The sequence below is a fragment of the Prionailurus bengalensis genome, chromosome F2, assembly GCF_016509475.1.
Source record: "Prionailurus bengalensis isolate Pbe53 chromosome F2, Fcat_Pben_1.1_paternal_pri, whole genome shotgun sequence".
NCBI lineage: Eukaryota > Metazoa > Chordata > Mammalia > Carnivora > Felidae > Prionailurus > Prionailurus bengalensis.
Window position 1 is genome coordinate 762,103 of NC_057353.1, and position 12,903 is coordinate 775,005.

The window sequence follows — 12,903 nt, forward strand, 5'->3', positions numbered from 1 at the left end:
TATATTTATATTTTTATTTTTTATATTTTGGTTAGATAACATACACTGCAGTATTGGTTTCAGAAGTAGAATTCAGTGATTCATCACTTACATATAATACCCAGTGCTCATCACGAGTGCAGTCCTTAATGCCCATTACCCATTTAGCCCATCTCCCACCCATGTCCCTCCATCAATCCTCAGTTTGTTCTCTCGTTAAGAGTCTCTTGTGGTATGTTTCCCTTTCTTCTCTTCCCGTCCCTCCTTTTCATATGTTCATCTGTTTTGTTTCTTAAATTCTGAATATAACTGCTGAATTTTTTAAGTTCTTTATATAATCTCTATACAAAGCCTTTGTCAGATATGTGATTTGCCAATATTTCTCAGGGTCTGTAATCTGTGTTTTCATCCTTTCAACAGGGGTTTTGCAGAGCAGAGTTTTTCAGTTTTATGTGGTCAAATGTATTAACTTTCCCTCTTATGGATCATGCCTTTGTCATTAAGTCTAAGACAAGTCAAGTCTCTTTGCCTAGTCTTAGGTCCCAAAGTTTATCTTTTTTTTTTTAATGTTTACTTATTTTTAAGAGACAGAGAGCATGCGCTCAGCGCACGCACACACACACAGACACACACACACAGACACACACACACACACACACACACACACACACACACACGTGAATGGGGGAGGGGCAGAGGCAGAGAGACAAAAAGAATCCCAAGCAGGCTTCTCACTGTCAGCACAGAGCCCAGGATGGGGCTGGATCTCACGAACTGTGAGATCATGACCTGAGCCCAAATCAAGAGTCAGATGTGCAACTGACTGAGCTACCCAGGTGCCCCCCAAATTTATGCTTTATGTTCTTTTCCAGAAGATTTATAATTTTACATTTGAGTATGCTGCATTTTTGAGTTGGTTTTTTAATAAAGTGTGTAGTTTAGGTCAAAGTTCATTTTTTTTTGCCTAGAGATGTCCAGTGTTCCAGCATTATTTGTTGATAGGTTGTCCTTCCTCCATTGAATTGCTTTTGCAACTTTGTCAAAAATTAATGGGGCATTTTTGTGTGGAAGAGATCTTTTTTTGTTGTTGTTGTTCTTAAGTAGGCTTCACACCCAGCGTGGAACCCAACACGGGGCTTGAACTCACAACCATGAGATCAAGACTTGACTGAGATCAGGAGTCGAACACTTAACTGTCTGAGCCACCCAGGCGCCCCAGAAGAGATCCATTTTTAATAAAATTTTAGTAATAATAATGGTAGTACAGCTTTCAGTTAGTTGGTTATTTGTGTCTTTTTACAGAGGATATTATTTGTTACTGATTTTATTCATAACCCCAATGGTAACAATAAATTGATAGTTAATTTCAAAGGAAGTTAGACCATTTTGGCTCATCAAGAAATTAAAAAAGAGACAGTAAGCCAAATCCAGGGTATTTACAAAGAGTATCTAAAATCTTTGAATGCTGTCAGAAGAACTCCCAACTATAGATAATCTTATAGAAATCTTTGCCTTCCTGAGATATCTACCATTTTTTAAAATGTGATTTTGCTAGTTGTTCCCCTAAAATCATTTATAACTCCATGGTCCAATACAGGATCTTGCATTGCACTTAGCTGTCATGTTTCTTTCCTCTTCAAATAGAACGTTTCTGCATCTTTGCTTATTTTTTAGGACCTTAACATTTTTGAAGAATAGAGATCAGTTACTTAGCATATCTCTCCCTTTGGATTTGCCTCATGTTAGCTCATGACTAGATTCAAGCTATGCATTTCTTGTCAGGAATACCACATAAAAATACTGTCTTCGTATCAGAAAGCACACAGCTGATTTGTCCCAGTGCTGTAATATTTTATCAGCTGATTACAATGGTGTTATCTAAGATGCTCAAAATCACTCATCATCAGGGAAATACAAACCAGGACTACCATGAGATCCCACCTCACACCTATCAAAATGGCTAAGAGTAACAACACAGGAAACAACAGGTGTTGGCAAGGATGTGGAGAAAGGGGAACCCTTTTGCACTGTTGGTGGGCCTGCAAACTGGTGAACTCTGGAGAACAGTGTGGAGGCTCCTCAAAAAGTTAAAAGTAGAACTACCCTACAATCCAGCAATTGCACTACTAGGTATTTATCCAAAGGATACAAAAATACAGATTTGAAGGGGCACATGCACCCCGATGTTTATAGCAGCATTATCAACAATAGCCAAATTATGAAAATAGCCCAATATCCACTGACTAATGAATGGATAAAGAAGAGATGGTTGATATATATAATATTAGTTGTGAAAAAGAAATCTTCCTGTTTGCAATGACATGGATGGAGCTAGTGAGTATTGTGCTAAGTGAAATAAGTCAGAGAAAGACAAAGACCATATGATTTCACTCATATATGAAACTTAAGAAACAAAACAAATGAGCAAAGGGGGAAAAAAAGAGAGAGGCAAACCAGAAAACAGACTCTTAACTATAGAGAACAAATAGGGTTGCTAGAGGGGAGGTGGACAGGGAATGGGCTTAATGGGTGATGGGTGTTAAGGAGGGCACTTTGATGATCACTGGGTGTTATATAGAAGTGATGAACCACTAAATTCTACACCTGAAACTAATAACATACACTGTATGTTAACTAACTGGAATTTAAAGAAAAACTTTTGAAAAAAAAATATGGTGTTTTCTAGTTTTCTCCACTCTAAAGTTAGTAACTATCTGATCCATATAAAGGAAGATATTTGGGTGGGACATGGGTGGGAAGATATTTGTATGTAGGAAGATACATTGAGACTATGTAAATATCCTATTTTCATCAAACTTTTACTCACTCATTTTAATATCCATATGATTCTTGGCCTGAATTATTACTCTGATAGTGACCTAATGGTAGTTTTCTAACTCTAGCTTACCTTCTATATTTATTAGTTGCATTCAGCTATACTTAGGAGCTTTTTATTTCCTTGATTTAATTATGTATTCACTTACTTATATCAGTATGGACCAGTGAATTCAGTTTTTATTCAATGAGTTATAATCTTACTGTTGTTTATTTGGATGTTCAGATTTACCAGATTCAGGTTGGCTCATGTGCCCTTTGGGCATGTTCCTGTATCCTTTTAAGTACTTGCTTGCTGTCTGACACAATAAGATGTTTCAGACTCACCTTGTGCTTTCTCTGCTCTGGAAACAGCCATCTCTTCAAGGAGCCCTGGTTGATTTTAATGGAAAACAGCATTTAAACAAAGGTCTGGTAACTAGATGGGCTCATTGCCACTGGCATGTTATTGCCTTCAGACCCTCTCAGTGAACAGAACAAGGAAGTATTCCGTGTGTAAACCCATGCACACATACACATAAATCTGTATCTCTTTCCATCTCTCCATCTATATCTGAAATCTTAATTTTACACCAATATCTCCAACTGTAGATCATTACCACAGAATGACTTTAGCTTTTCCCCATTTCCATGTTTATAACTCCCTTATCTAATAGTGAGAAACCTGGCTCTCATTTTCCTCCATATAATTTACTCTAATTTCCTATGTGTAATCAGCATTTCAACCAGGTGAGCTCCCCCTTGACCCAAACCCACAGCTCCTACCATGCAAGTCACTTTCTCTGCCCATTCCTGTCAACCAGCCAAATGGAATCCTCAAACTGACCATGCCATCAATCCACGCAAGCAACACCAACTGAACCTCAAGCCAGCCAGGTTGTCATGGTCCAGCCCTACTGACTACAAGGGTCTTCCCAGGCAAATCCTTGGCCTCATTGGATCTACTAAATCCTAAACTCTGACCAAGGGTAAAGGGCAGAATACCACAATAATGAACTTTAAAAGACATTACAACTTTTGCAGATGAAAGAAAATTATAGGGGTGCCTGGGTGACTCAGTTAGGCGTCTGAGTCTTGATTCCGGCTCAGGTCACAATCTCACAGTTGGTGAGTTGGAGCCCCATATTGGGCTCTGTACTGACAGTGCAGAGCCTGCTTGGGATTCTCTCTCTCCCCTTCTCTCTCTGTCCTCTGGCTCTCTCTCTCTCTCTCTCTCTCTCTCTCTCTCTCTGAAAAATAAATGAACTTAAAAAAAAAGAAAATTATTATCAGGTCCAATTGTTTGCTAGTGACCAAGACACGTAGATTCTATTATATACTTGAAAGAATAAAAAAGAAAAAGAAAAATTGTTGCAGATACAACAGTTATTTTATACCTGCTTTATACCACGGCCCTATGCAAAGTCTGAGGGCAGTAATAAATATTCCTGTCTTAGTCAGTTTGGGCTGCTATGGATTAAGCAGCAGCAGTTCATTTCTCACAGGTCTGAGTTCAAATTGCCAACATGGTCAGGTTCTCAGTGAGGCCCCTCCTGTTGATTTACAAAAGGATATGTCTTTGCATCCTCACAATGTGGAAGGCAGGAGAGGAGACAAACTGCCTCATGTGTTACAAGGACCCTGATTCCACCATCAAGGTGACACCCTCATGACCTAATTACCTCCTGAATACCGCACCTACCATTACGATCACACTGGAGGTCAGGAATTCAACTTATGAATTGAGGATGTGGGAGTGGATGTGAACATTCAGTTTATAACAATCTCTGATCCCTAGGAAACTTACGTCTAACAGGAGAGAAGAATGTGTATGGACTAAATATAAGACAGTGTGGTAATTCACATTCTGGGTATGGGAACATGAGATCTGGACAAAAAGAGCAGTGAAATCTCCCTGAGTAGGTCAAGGACAATACATTAGTGCCAAGGAAGGGCAGACTGTATCCCAGCAAAGGAGCCCTTTAAATAAGTACAGGGTTGGGGTTCCCAGGGCTCAGCCGTGTCAATCAGGTTGGATTGTTTGCTAGTGACCAAGACACGCAGACTCTATTGCATATTTGAAAACATTTGTGGGAATGATATCTAAAATAGTGTTGTAATAATCATCTAACATTATTGCTTTTAAAAGTTTGGATATTAGGGGCGCCTGGGTGGCTCTGTCGGTTTAGCGTTCAAATTCGGCTCAGGTCATAACCTCACAGTTCGTGAGTCCGAGCCCCACATCGGACTCACTGCTGTCAGCCTGTCGGCTCACTTCGGATCCTCTGTCCCCTCTCTCTCTGCCCCTCCCTTGCTTATGCTCTCTCTCTCAAAAAATAAGTTAAAAACATTAATTTTCTTTGAAGTCTTGGACGTTAGAATAGCTATTAAAGTTAATAGACTTGACTGTGTCTTTGAATTGTAACTAAATGATTTGCTTCTTCCGCAGCAAAGGGAGATTTGGCTGATGGTGACTGATGTCACCCTGCAGATGCAGGATGAGAATAACTCTGGCTTCCCCAAAACTGTACCAGTCTGTGTGGCCCCCTCATGTGTGCTGAGCCAGGAAGTCGTGGAAGCGCTCGCCGAGGCTACCCCTCACAGCTTCCTCTTCAGGGACACTCTCCGAGCCCAGGGTATGCTTTCTTCTTCCCAGTTTTGACCCAGCAGACACTGATGGACGCCACAGAATGGCATTGTGGCTTGTCAGTGCCTCTGACTTACTTGGAACTGCGTCCCTTCATGAAGCCAACTGCGGACGTGGTGTGTGGAGTGGAAGAGACCCGTGGTACCAGCCTGGGGCTTCAAATGACCCCTGTCATGGCCACCTGGACAGAACTAGAACACTTGCAGTGCTGACACCTCCTGTGAAAGATGCCGTTGGTCACTCAAAGATGGTCTCTTGGTGGCACACTTTACAGGTGCAAAAGCCACCTGAAGCCATTGCCTGAAACATCACTTTTTAGAACAAACAAATGCCTGGAACATTATAAATATATGCTTAGATCAATCAGCTCTTTTTTTCCAGGAATCAAATTAGAATCCTGCCTAAACTTCATATTTTTTATTTGATTGAGGTGTAATTTGCATACCACAAAATTCACCTTTCCAAATTGAATTTGAATCTAGTATTTGTGTGCTTTTCCAGCTTAGCACACTGGTGGCTTTAGGACTTCCTTTCTGCACAGTGCATGTGTCGTAGGACACAAGGGAGGGGCCGCAAAACTGTGCCCTCTGCCCACACAGCCTGTAGGAGGCTGGCAAAGGACACTGTCCTCACTGGGAGGAAAACTCACTTTCTCTTCAGTGCTTCCATAATCCGAAGTGTCTCTGTCGGCAGGTCAGATTGTTTGTGTTGAACGAAGTGTCCTTTTGCTTCAAAAGCCCCTTTTGGGTATGGCCTCCAGTGCTCCCTCCTGTGAACTGACCAGCCCTGTGAAGCTCAATGAACTGGATTCTGTCACTCAGGTCAACTCCATTTGCAGCGTTCAAGGTGGGTAGTCAAGTCAATCCTGGTGGAAATGGAAATGGTATTTACATTTTGTTAAATATCATACTTCATATTCGTTTCCTCATTCCTTAAGCAAGTATTTATTGTTGTCTCACATGTTCCAGACTTTGGATACATAAGGAACAAAATCAGAAGAAGCTCTTGCCTCTTCGACTCACAGTCTATATAGAAAGACACCAGTCAGCTATGCACACGATCAGACTTGGAACTGCAGCGTTCAGAGTGCTCCAAGTACTGATTGCTGGGACCTCACGTTGTTAGGGAGGTCACTGTAGCTGCCCCAAGGACAGGAGCTTTGTGCTGCAATCTGAAGCAGGAAGTAGCTAAGTAGGTGAAGGAGTAGAGGCAGGAAGAATGTCTGAAGGGAAAAAACCAGGACACGTAAAGGCTGCTGACAGGGCAGTGTCAGGGAGCACCAGAGTTTGGAAGGGGGCCGGAAAGGCATCTGGATGGAGGGAATGACTGGAGACTAGGCTGAGAGGCCAACCACTGCCCAAGTGGGTGGCCCTGGCAGGAGTGTGTTCTGTCATTGACAGGAGGGTGATCCAGTGTTTGTCTCTGCAGAGCAGAGTGGAAGGGCCAGGGCCTTGGGTAATAGCCAGTGGGAGGGCAAGCAGCAGTCCCAAGGCATGAGATAAGGGAAGAGGTGAAGTAAACATGGAAGAGGGTTTAGTTGGGGGAAACTGACAGGTTGGGTAGTGAATTCAGTACAGAGGAAGCAAGGCACAGATGAAGGCTGGGGACGTACCTGGTGACGTCTGAGATCCCGGTTTAGGCCGCAAGGTGATAGTAGAGCTCTTGAAGGGAATCGGACATGGCAGAAGAGGCCAGCTTTGAGAGCACAATTTTAGCTATGTCTTGACGAGTTTAGATGTTTTGATCCATCCGAAAAGACATTCCAGTAGCTGATTGGATATGTGAGTCTGGGGCTCAACATAGCATTAATATTCTCCTTTTTAACTTTTTAAATTTTTTAGTGAAAAAAGTAGTGCCTGTCCAGTGGAACTAGTGAAAGATGAATAAAGAGAAAGAGAAATTATTTCCTGCTGTGCACCTGCCACGCTGCACTCTGTACACACAGGAGCACATGCCTCTGCCCCCTTCAGAGGGAGTGTGTGTGACTGCACGACTTTGTAAAACACATTATCCTGGCGCTTGCTTTCCTCACTTAGGACTCTAGCAGGGATGTCCATCCAGATGGGTAGATAAAGATCTAACTCAAGATATTAATTGTTGCATAATATTCCCTCCTACGAATAAACTGTCTCTCCACTGATGGACATCAAACATGTTCCCCTGTTTTTGCAATTATAAACAAGGCTGAAATAAACACGCTTTACATCAATCCCTACTGATTTCTTTGCAGGAAGATTTCAGGGTCTTAGGGTTGGTGTATTTTTTAAACAACTTTACTGAGGTGTAACTTACATCACTACAATTCATTCATTTAAAATGTTTTAGTATGTTCACAGATATGCAACTGTCACTACAATCTAATTTAAAACATTGTTGGGGCACCTGGCTGGCTCAGTCGGTAGAGCATGTAACTCCTGATCTCCAGGTTGTAAGTTTGAGACCCATATTTTTAAAAAAAAAAAAAAAAGGCACTGTCATCATTCCAAAATAAACCTCATGCCCATTGTCAGTGCCATATGCTCTCCCACCCCAGCCACTTCCCCTGGTCTTAGGAAAACACTGATCTACTTTCCGTCTTTATAGGTTTGCTTTTTCTGGATATTTCACATACACAAAGTCATACGTTGTATGGTCTTTCATGATTGGCTTCTTTCATTTGGCATAACGTTTTCAAAGTTATCCATGATGTACTATGGGGTCAGCGCTTTATTTCTTTTTATGACTGAATGTTTCATTGTATGGAGGCACCACATCTTCTTTTTTCCATTCATCGGTTGATGGACATTGGGTCATTTCCACTTTCTGGCTACTGTAAGTAGTGCCGCTATGAATATTTATGGTCAAGTTTTTTGTTTGAACCCCTGTTTTCAAATTTGGGGTATGTATCTAGGAAAGGAATTGCTGGGTCATATGGGAAACCCTGTGCTTAGCCTTTTTGAAGAAATGCAAAAGTGTTTTCCAAAGTGGCCACACAATTGGCTTGTGTATTCTTAATATTAAAAGATATTAAGTTAATTTCCAAAAAATATACAGAAATTCATATTTCCAAAAGGCCTTCTAAGAGGACCTGTTCCCACCAGCCTTGCCCATCATAAGATTCCTGAGTCTTTTTATAATTTTTATAAACAGCAAAATCTCTGATCCCATTGTGGCTCTAATTCACATTCTCCTGCCTGCTTGTGAGGTTGAGCACTTATTCATTGTGTTCAGGCGATTTGGATCTTCTCTTCTGTGCATTTTCTTTCAGTGTTAAGGCCAAAACATAACTAAAGTTGTGATTCAAAGTGAGAAATGAGAGCAGGATAGCCTGGTGGTCCCGAAGAAAGCAGACTCTTCCATTTTGTCACCTAACACAGGGCTAATAGAATCCACCTTAAAGCATTGTGGAGGGTTAAACGAGATAAGGCACATGAGGCTTTGGGGGCTTGGAGTGCTCACCGACTAGTGGAGAAGGAAGACCGCCCCTGACAAGGAGGGCTGGATGACAGCAAAAGCCCATGAGGCAGTGGGTGGGTGGCCTTGGGACCGTCAGGATTTGTCAGGCAGAGTTGGGGAAGGCCTTCCAGACAGATGAAGGCCATATAGAAAACCCACGGAGATGCCAAGGGCAGTTGTAAAAGCTTTCTGTGCTGGAGGAGTCAGGGACCTCTTGGGATGGAGCTGTTTCTGTCTCATTCTGCTATTCCCAGTCATGCCAGCCGCGGAGGCTGTGTGATCAGTTGTCTTAAATGAAGCAATTCTGTGAGCGCTGTAGATAGACTGTGGTACAGAGCCAGGGTTGGTTGCTGGCGGGCTGTTTGGAAGCATGCCGGTAAGGAAGGGCTGGGAGTCTGCAGAGGCTGACTGGACTGTTGGGGCATCTGAGCGCTGGCTGCGCTGGGCCCCTGGGCACACAGGCTGTGAGGACCGTGCACGCTGCAGATGTATGCCCCGGAGCAGATAGATGCGCTGCGCATTTGTCCTCGTCACTGTGCCCACAGCCTGCTACCGCTGGCACATCTCCTCCGCCTCCAGAGGCCCCCCTTGCACCTTCATTCTCTCCAGCGGTTGCTCCTGTTCTCCCAGCCCTCACCTCTCTCAGAGCCCAGGATTGGTCAGGGGCCCAGAGGAAAGAGAAGGGTGTGGGAGCGGTGTTCTCTGCCCCACATTTGAGGGGAACCACCATGCACCCACACTGCTTAAGCTGTTCAGGACCCTGTTATTGTAAGACCATAAGAATTGCTACCGCCTGTAGCACCGTTTCAGCTAGAACCGCAGTATAGAAGTGAGCAGACATGGGGCCAGGGGGGTTCCTTGCTCTGTTCCTGATCTTAAGGGGAAAGCATCTACTTAGTCAACCAGCTGTAGGGGGTGTGTTTATTTGTCATTCTTTCTGGTAAAGATAGTATCTCTTTATTCCATACTTTGCAAGAAAAAATATTAGCTCTTTTGTGCTTCTTTTACTCCACTCTTCCTTGCCACCTTCCTACAGTTGTTTCTGTACTTTATAGTATAAAGATTGGTGATATTCTCTTCTATAACCATAATTAAGCCTTGAACACTGTCTACAGATTGATTTTCTTTTTAGATTTTCAAAGGTGAAAATCAATAAATGGTATTTTTAGTGTTATGATTATATAAATATTTTTCACTGAATAGGAAAATAGTATACTGTACTTCTGTTTCCTTGTTTGTTTGGGGTTTTTTTTTTTGTTTGTTTAATTTACATACAAGTTAGTTAGCATATAGCACAACAATGATTTCAGGAGTAGATTCCTTAGTGCCCCTTCCCCATTTAGCCCATCCCCCCTCCCACAACCCCTCCAGTAACCCTCAGTTTGTTCTCCATATTTATGAGTCTCTTCTCTTTTTTTTTTTTTTTTTTTTTTTCAAAAATTTTTTTTCAACGTTTTTTATTTATTTTTGGGACAGAGAGAGACAAAGCATGAACGGGGGAGGGGCAGAGAGAGAGAGAGGGAGACACAGAATCGGAAACAGGCTCCAGGCTCCGAGCCATCAGCCCAGAGCCTGACGCGGGGCTCGAACTCACGGACCGCGAGATCGTGACCTGGCTGAAGTCGGACGCTCAACCGACTGCGCCACCCAGGCGCCCCAATGAGTCTCTTCTCTTTTGTCCCCCTCCCTGTTTTTATATTATTTTTGTTTCCCTTCCTTTATGTTCATCTTTTTGTCTCTTAAAGTCCTCGTATGAGTGAAGTCGTATGATATTTGTCTTTTTCTCACTGAGTAATTTTGCTTAGCATAATACCCTCTAATTCCATCCACGGAGTTGCAAATGGCAAGATTTCATTCTTTTTGATTGCCGAGTAATACTCCATTGTATATATATATACCACATCTTTATCCATTCATCTGTTGATGGACATTGGGTCTCTTTCCATACTTTGGGTATTGTTAATGGCGCTGCTATAAACATTGGGGTGCATGAGTCCCTTCAAAACAGCACACCTGTATCCCGTGGATAAATGCCTAGTAGTGCGATTGCTGGGTCGTAGGGTAGTTCTATTTTTAATTTTTTGAGGAACCTCCATCCTTTTTTCCAGAGTGGCTGCACCAGTTTGCATTCCCACCAGCAGTGCAAAAGAGATCCTCTTTCTCCACATCCTTGCCAACATCTGTTGTTGCCTGACTTGTTAATGTTAGCCATTCTGACAGGTGTGAGGTGGTATCTCAGTGTGGTTTTGATTTGTATTTCTCTGATGATGAATGATGATTTTTCATGTGTCGGCCATCTGGATGTCTTCTTTGGAGAAGTGTCTATTCATGTCTTTTGCCCATTTCTTCACTAGATTATTTGTTTTTTGAGTGTTGAGTTTGAAAAGTTCTTTATAGATTTTGTACTAACCCTTATCTGATATGTCATTTGCCAATATCTTCTCCCATTACATTTGTTGCCTTTTAGTTTTGCTGATTGTTTCCTTCTCTGTGCAGAAGTTTTTATGTTGATGAGGTCCCAATAGTTCAATTTTGGTTTTGTTTCCCTTGACTCTGGAGACATGTTGAGTAAGAAGTTGCTGTGGCCAGAGTCAAAGAGGTTTTTGCCTGTTTTCTCCTCGAGGATTTTGATGGCTTCCTGTCTTACGTTTAGGTCTTTCATCCATTTTGAGTTTATTTTTGTGTCTGGTGTAAGAAAGTGGTCCAGGTTCATTTTTCTGCATGTCACTGTCCAGTTTTCCCAGCACCGTTTGCTGAAGAGACTGTCTTTATTCCACTGGATATTCGTTCCTGCTTTGTCAAAGATTAGTTGGCCATACGTTTATGGGTCCATTTCTGGGTTCTCTATTCTGTTCCATTGATCTGAGTGCCTTTTCTTGTGCCAGTATCATACCGTCTTGATGATTACAACTTTGTAATACATCTTGAAGTCTGGGATTGTGATGCCTCCAGCTTTGGTTTTTTCTTTCTTTTCTTTTCTTTCTGGTTCCATACAAATTTTAAGATTGTTTGTTCTAGTTCTGTGAAGAATGCTGATAGGGATTTTTTGATGGGGTTTGCCTCATGGAATTTTATATTGACTTTCATTTTCCTTGCATTGCCAATACCACACTTTTTTTTTCAAATCTCCAAAAATTATGACAAATCATTGGAGTTATCCTTTTCCTTTATAATTTCCCTCCTAGAGCTTTCTCCCCCACCAAGACAGTCTTAACTATTTGCTTAACTACTGTCCTAGGACTCCCTCATATTAATCATTTAAGTTTGAGTCACTGTTTCCTACATATGACTTCTTTATTGGTTTCTTCCACCTGTAGGTTTTTGTAGGTGTTCTTTAACAAGTTAAGGAAGATCTTCTCTATTCCTGGATTGCTGAGAGTTTTTATCATGGCTGGGTGTTGGATATTGCCAAGTTATTTTTCTGCATCTTCTGATATGACCATATGATTTTTCTTCTTTAGTCCATTAATATGACAGATTACATTAATTGATTTTTTAAAATATTGAACCAGCCTTGTATACCTGGAATAAATCCCACGTTTGGTTATGGTATATATTTTTTTATATAGATTAGATTTGCTAACATTTTGTTAAGGACTTTGCATTTATGTTCATGAGAGGTGTTATTCTGTATTTTTCTTTCATGTAATGTCTTTATCTGGTTTTATTTTAGGGTAATGCTGTCTTCATAGAATGAGTTTAGGAAATATTCCTTCTGCTTCTATTTTCTGAAGAGATTGTAGAGGATTGGTATGATTTCTTACTTACAAGTTTGGTAGAATTTGCCTGTGAACCTTCTGGTCCTGGTATTTTCTGTTTTGGAAGATTATGAATTATTTATTCAACTTCTTTAATAGAGATTAGCTTATTCAGATCATCTGTTTCCTCTCGTTTGAGTTTTGATAGACTGTGTATTTCAAGGAATTGATCCATTTCACGTAATTTAGCAAATTTGGGTGGTGGGTAGAGTTGTTCATAACATTATTTTATTATCCTTTTACGGTCCATGGGATCAGTAATGATGGCCC

General features: G+C 41.5%; 1 protein-coding gene across 1 annotated transcript in view; it reads left to right on the forward strand.

Moving 5' to 3' along the window:
- SPIDR (scaffold protein involved in DNA repair) overlaps positions 1-12,903 on the forward strand; it is a 502,960-nt gene that overhangs the window by 473,667 nt on the left and 16,390 nt on the right. Inside the window, exons 15-16 of the mRNA XM_043601030.1 lie at positions 5,243-5,429; positions 6,134-6,286. Of these exons, the coding sequence (XP_043456965.1) occupies positions 5,243-5,429; positions 6,134-6,286 (340 nt within the window). The remainder of the gene's footprint in view (positions 1-5,242; positions 5,430-6,133; positions 6,287-12,903) is intronic.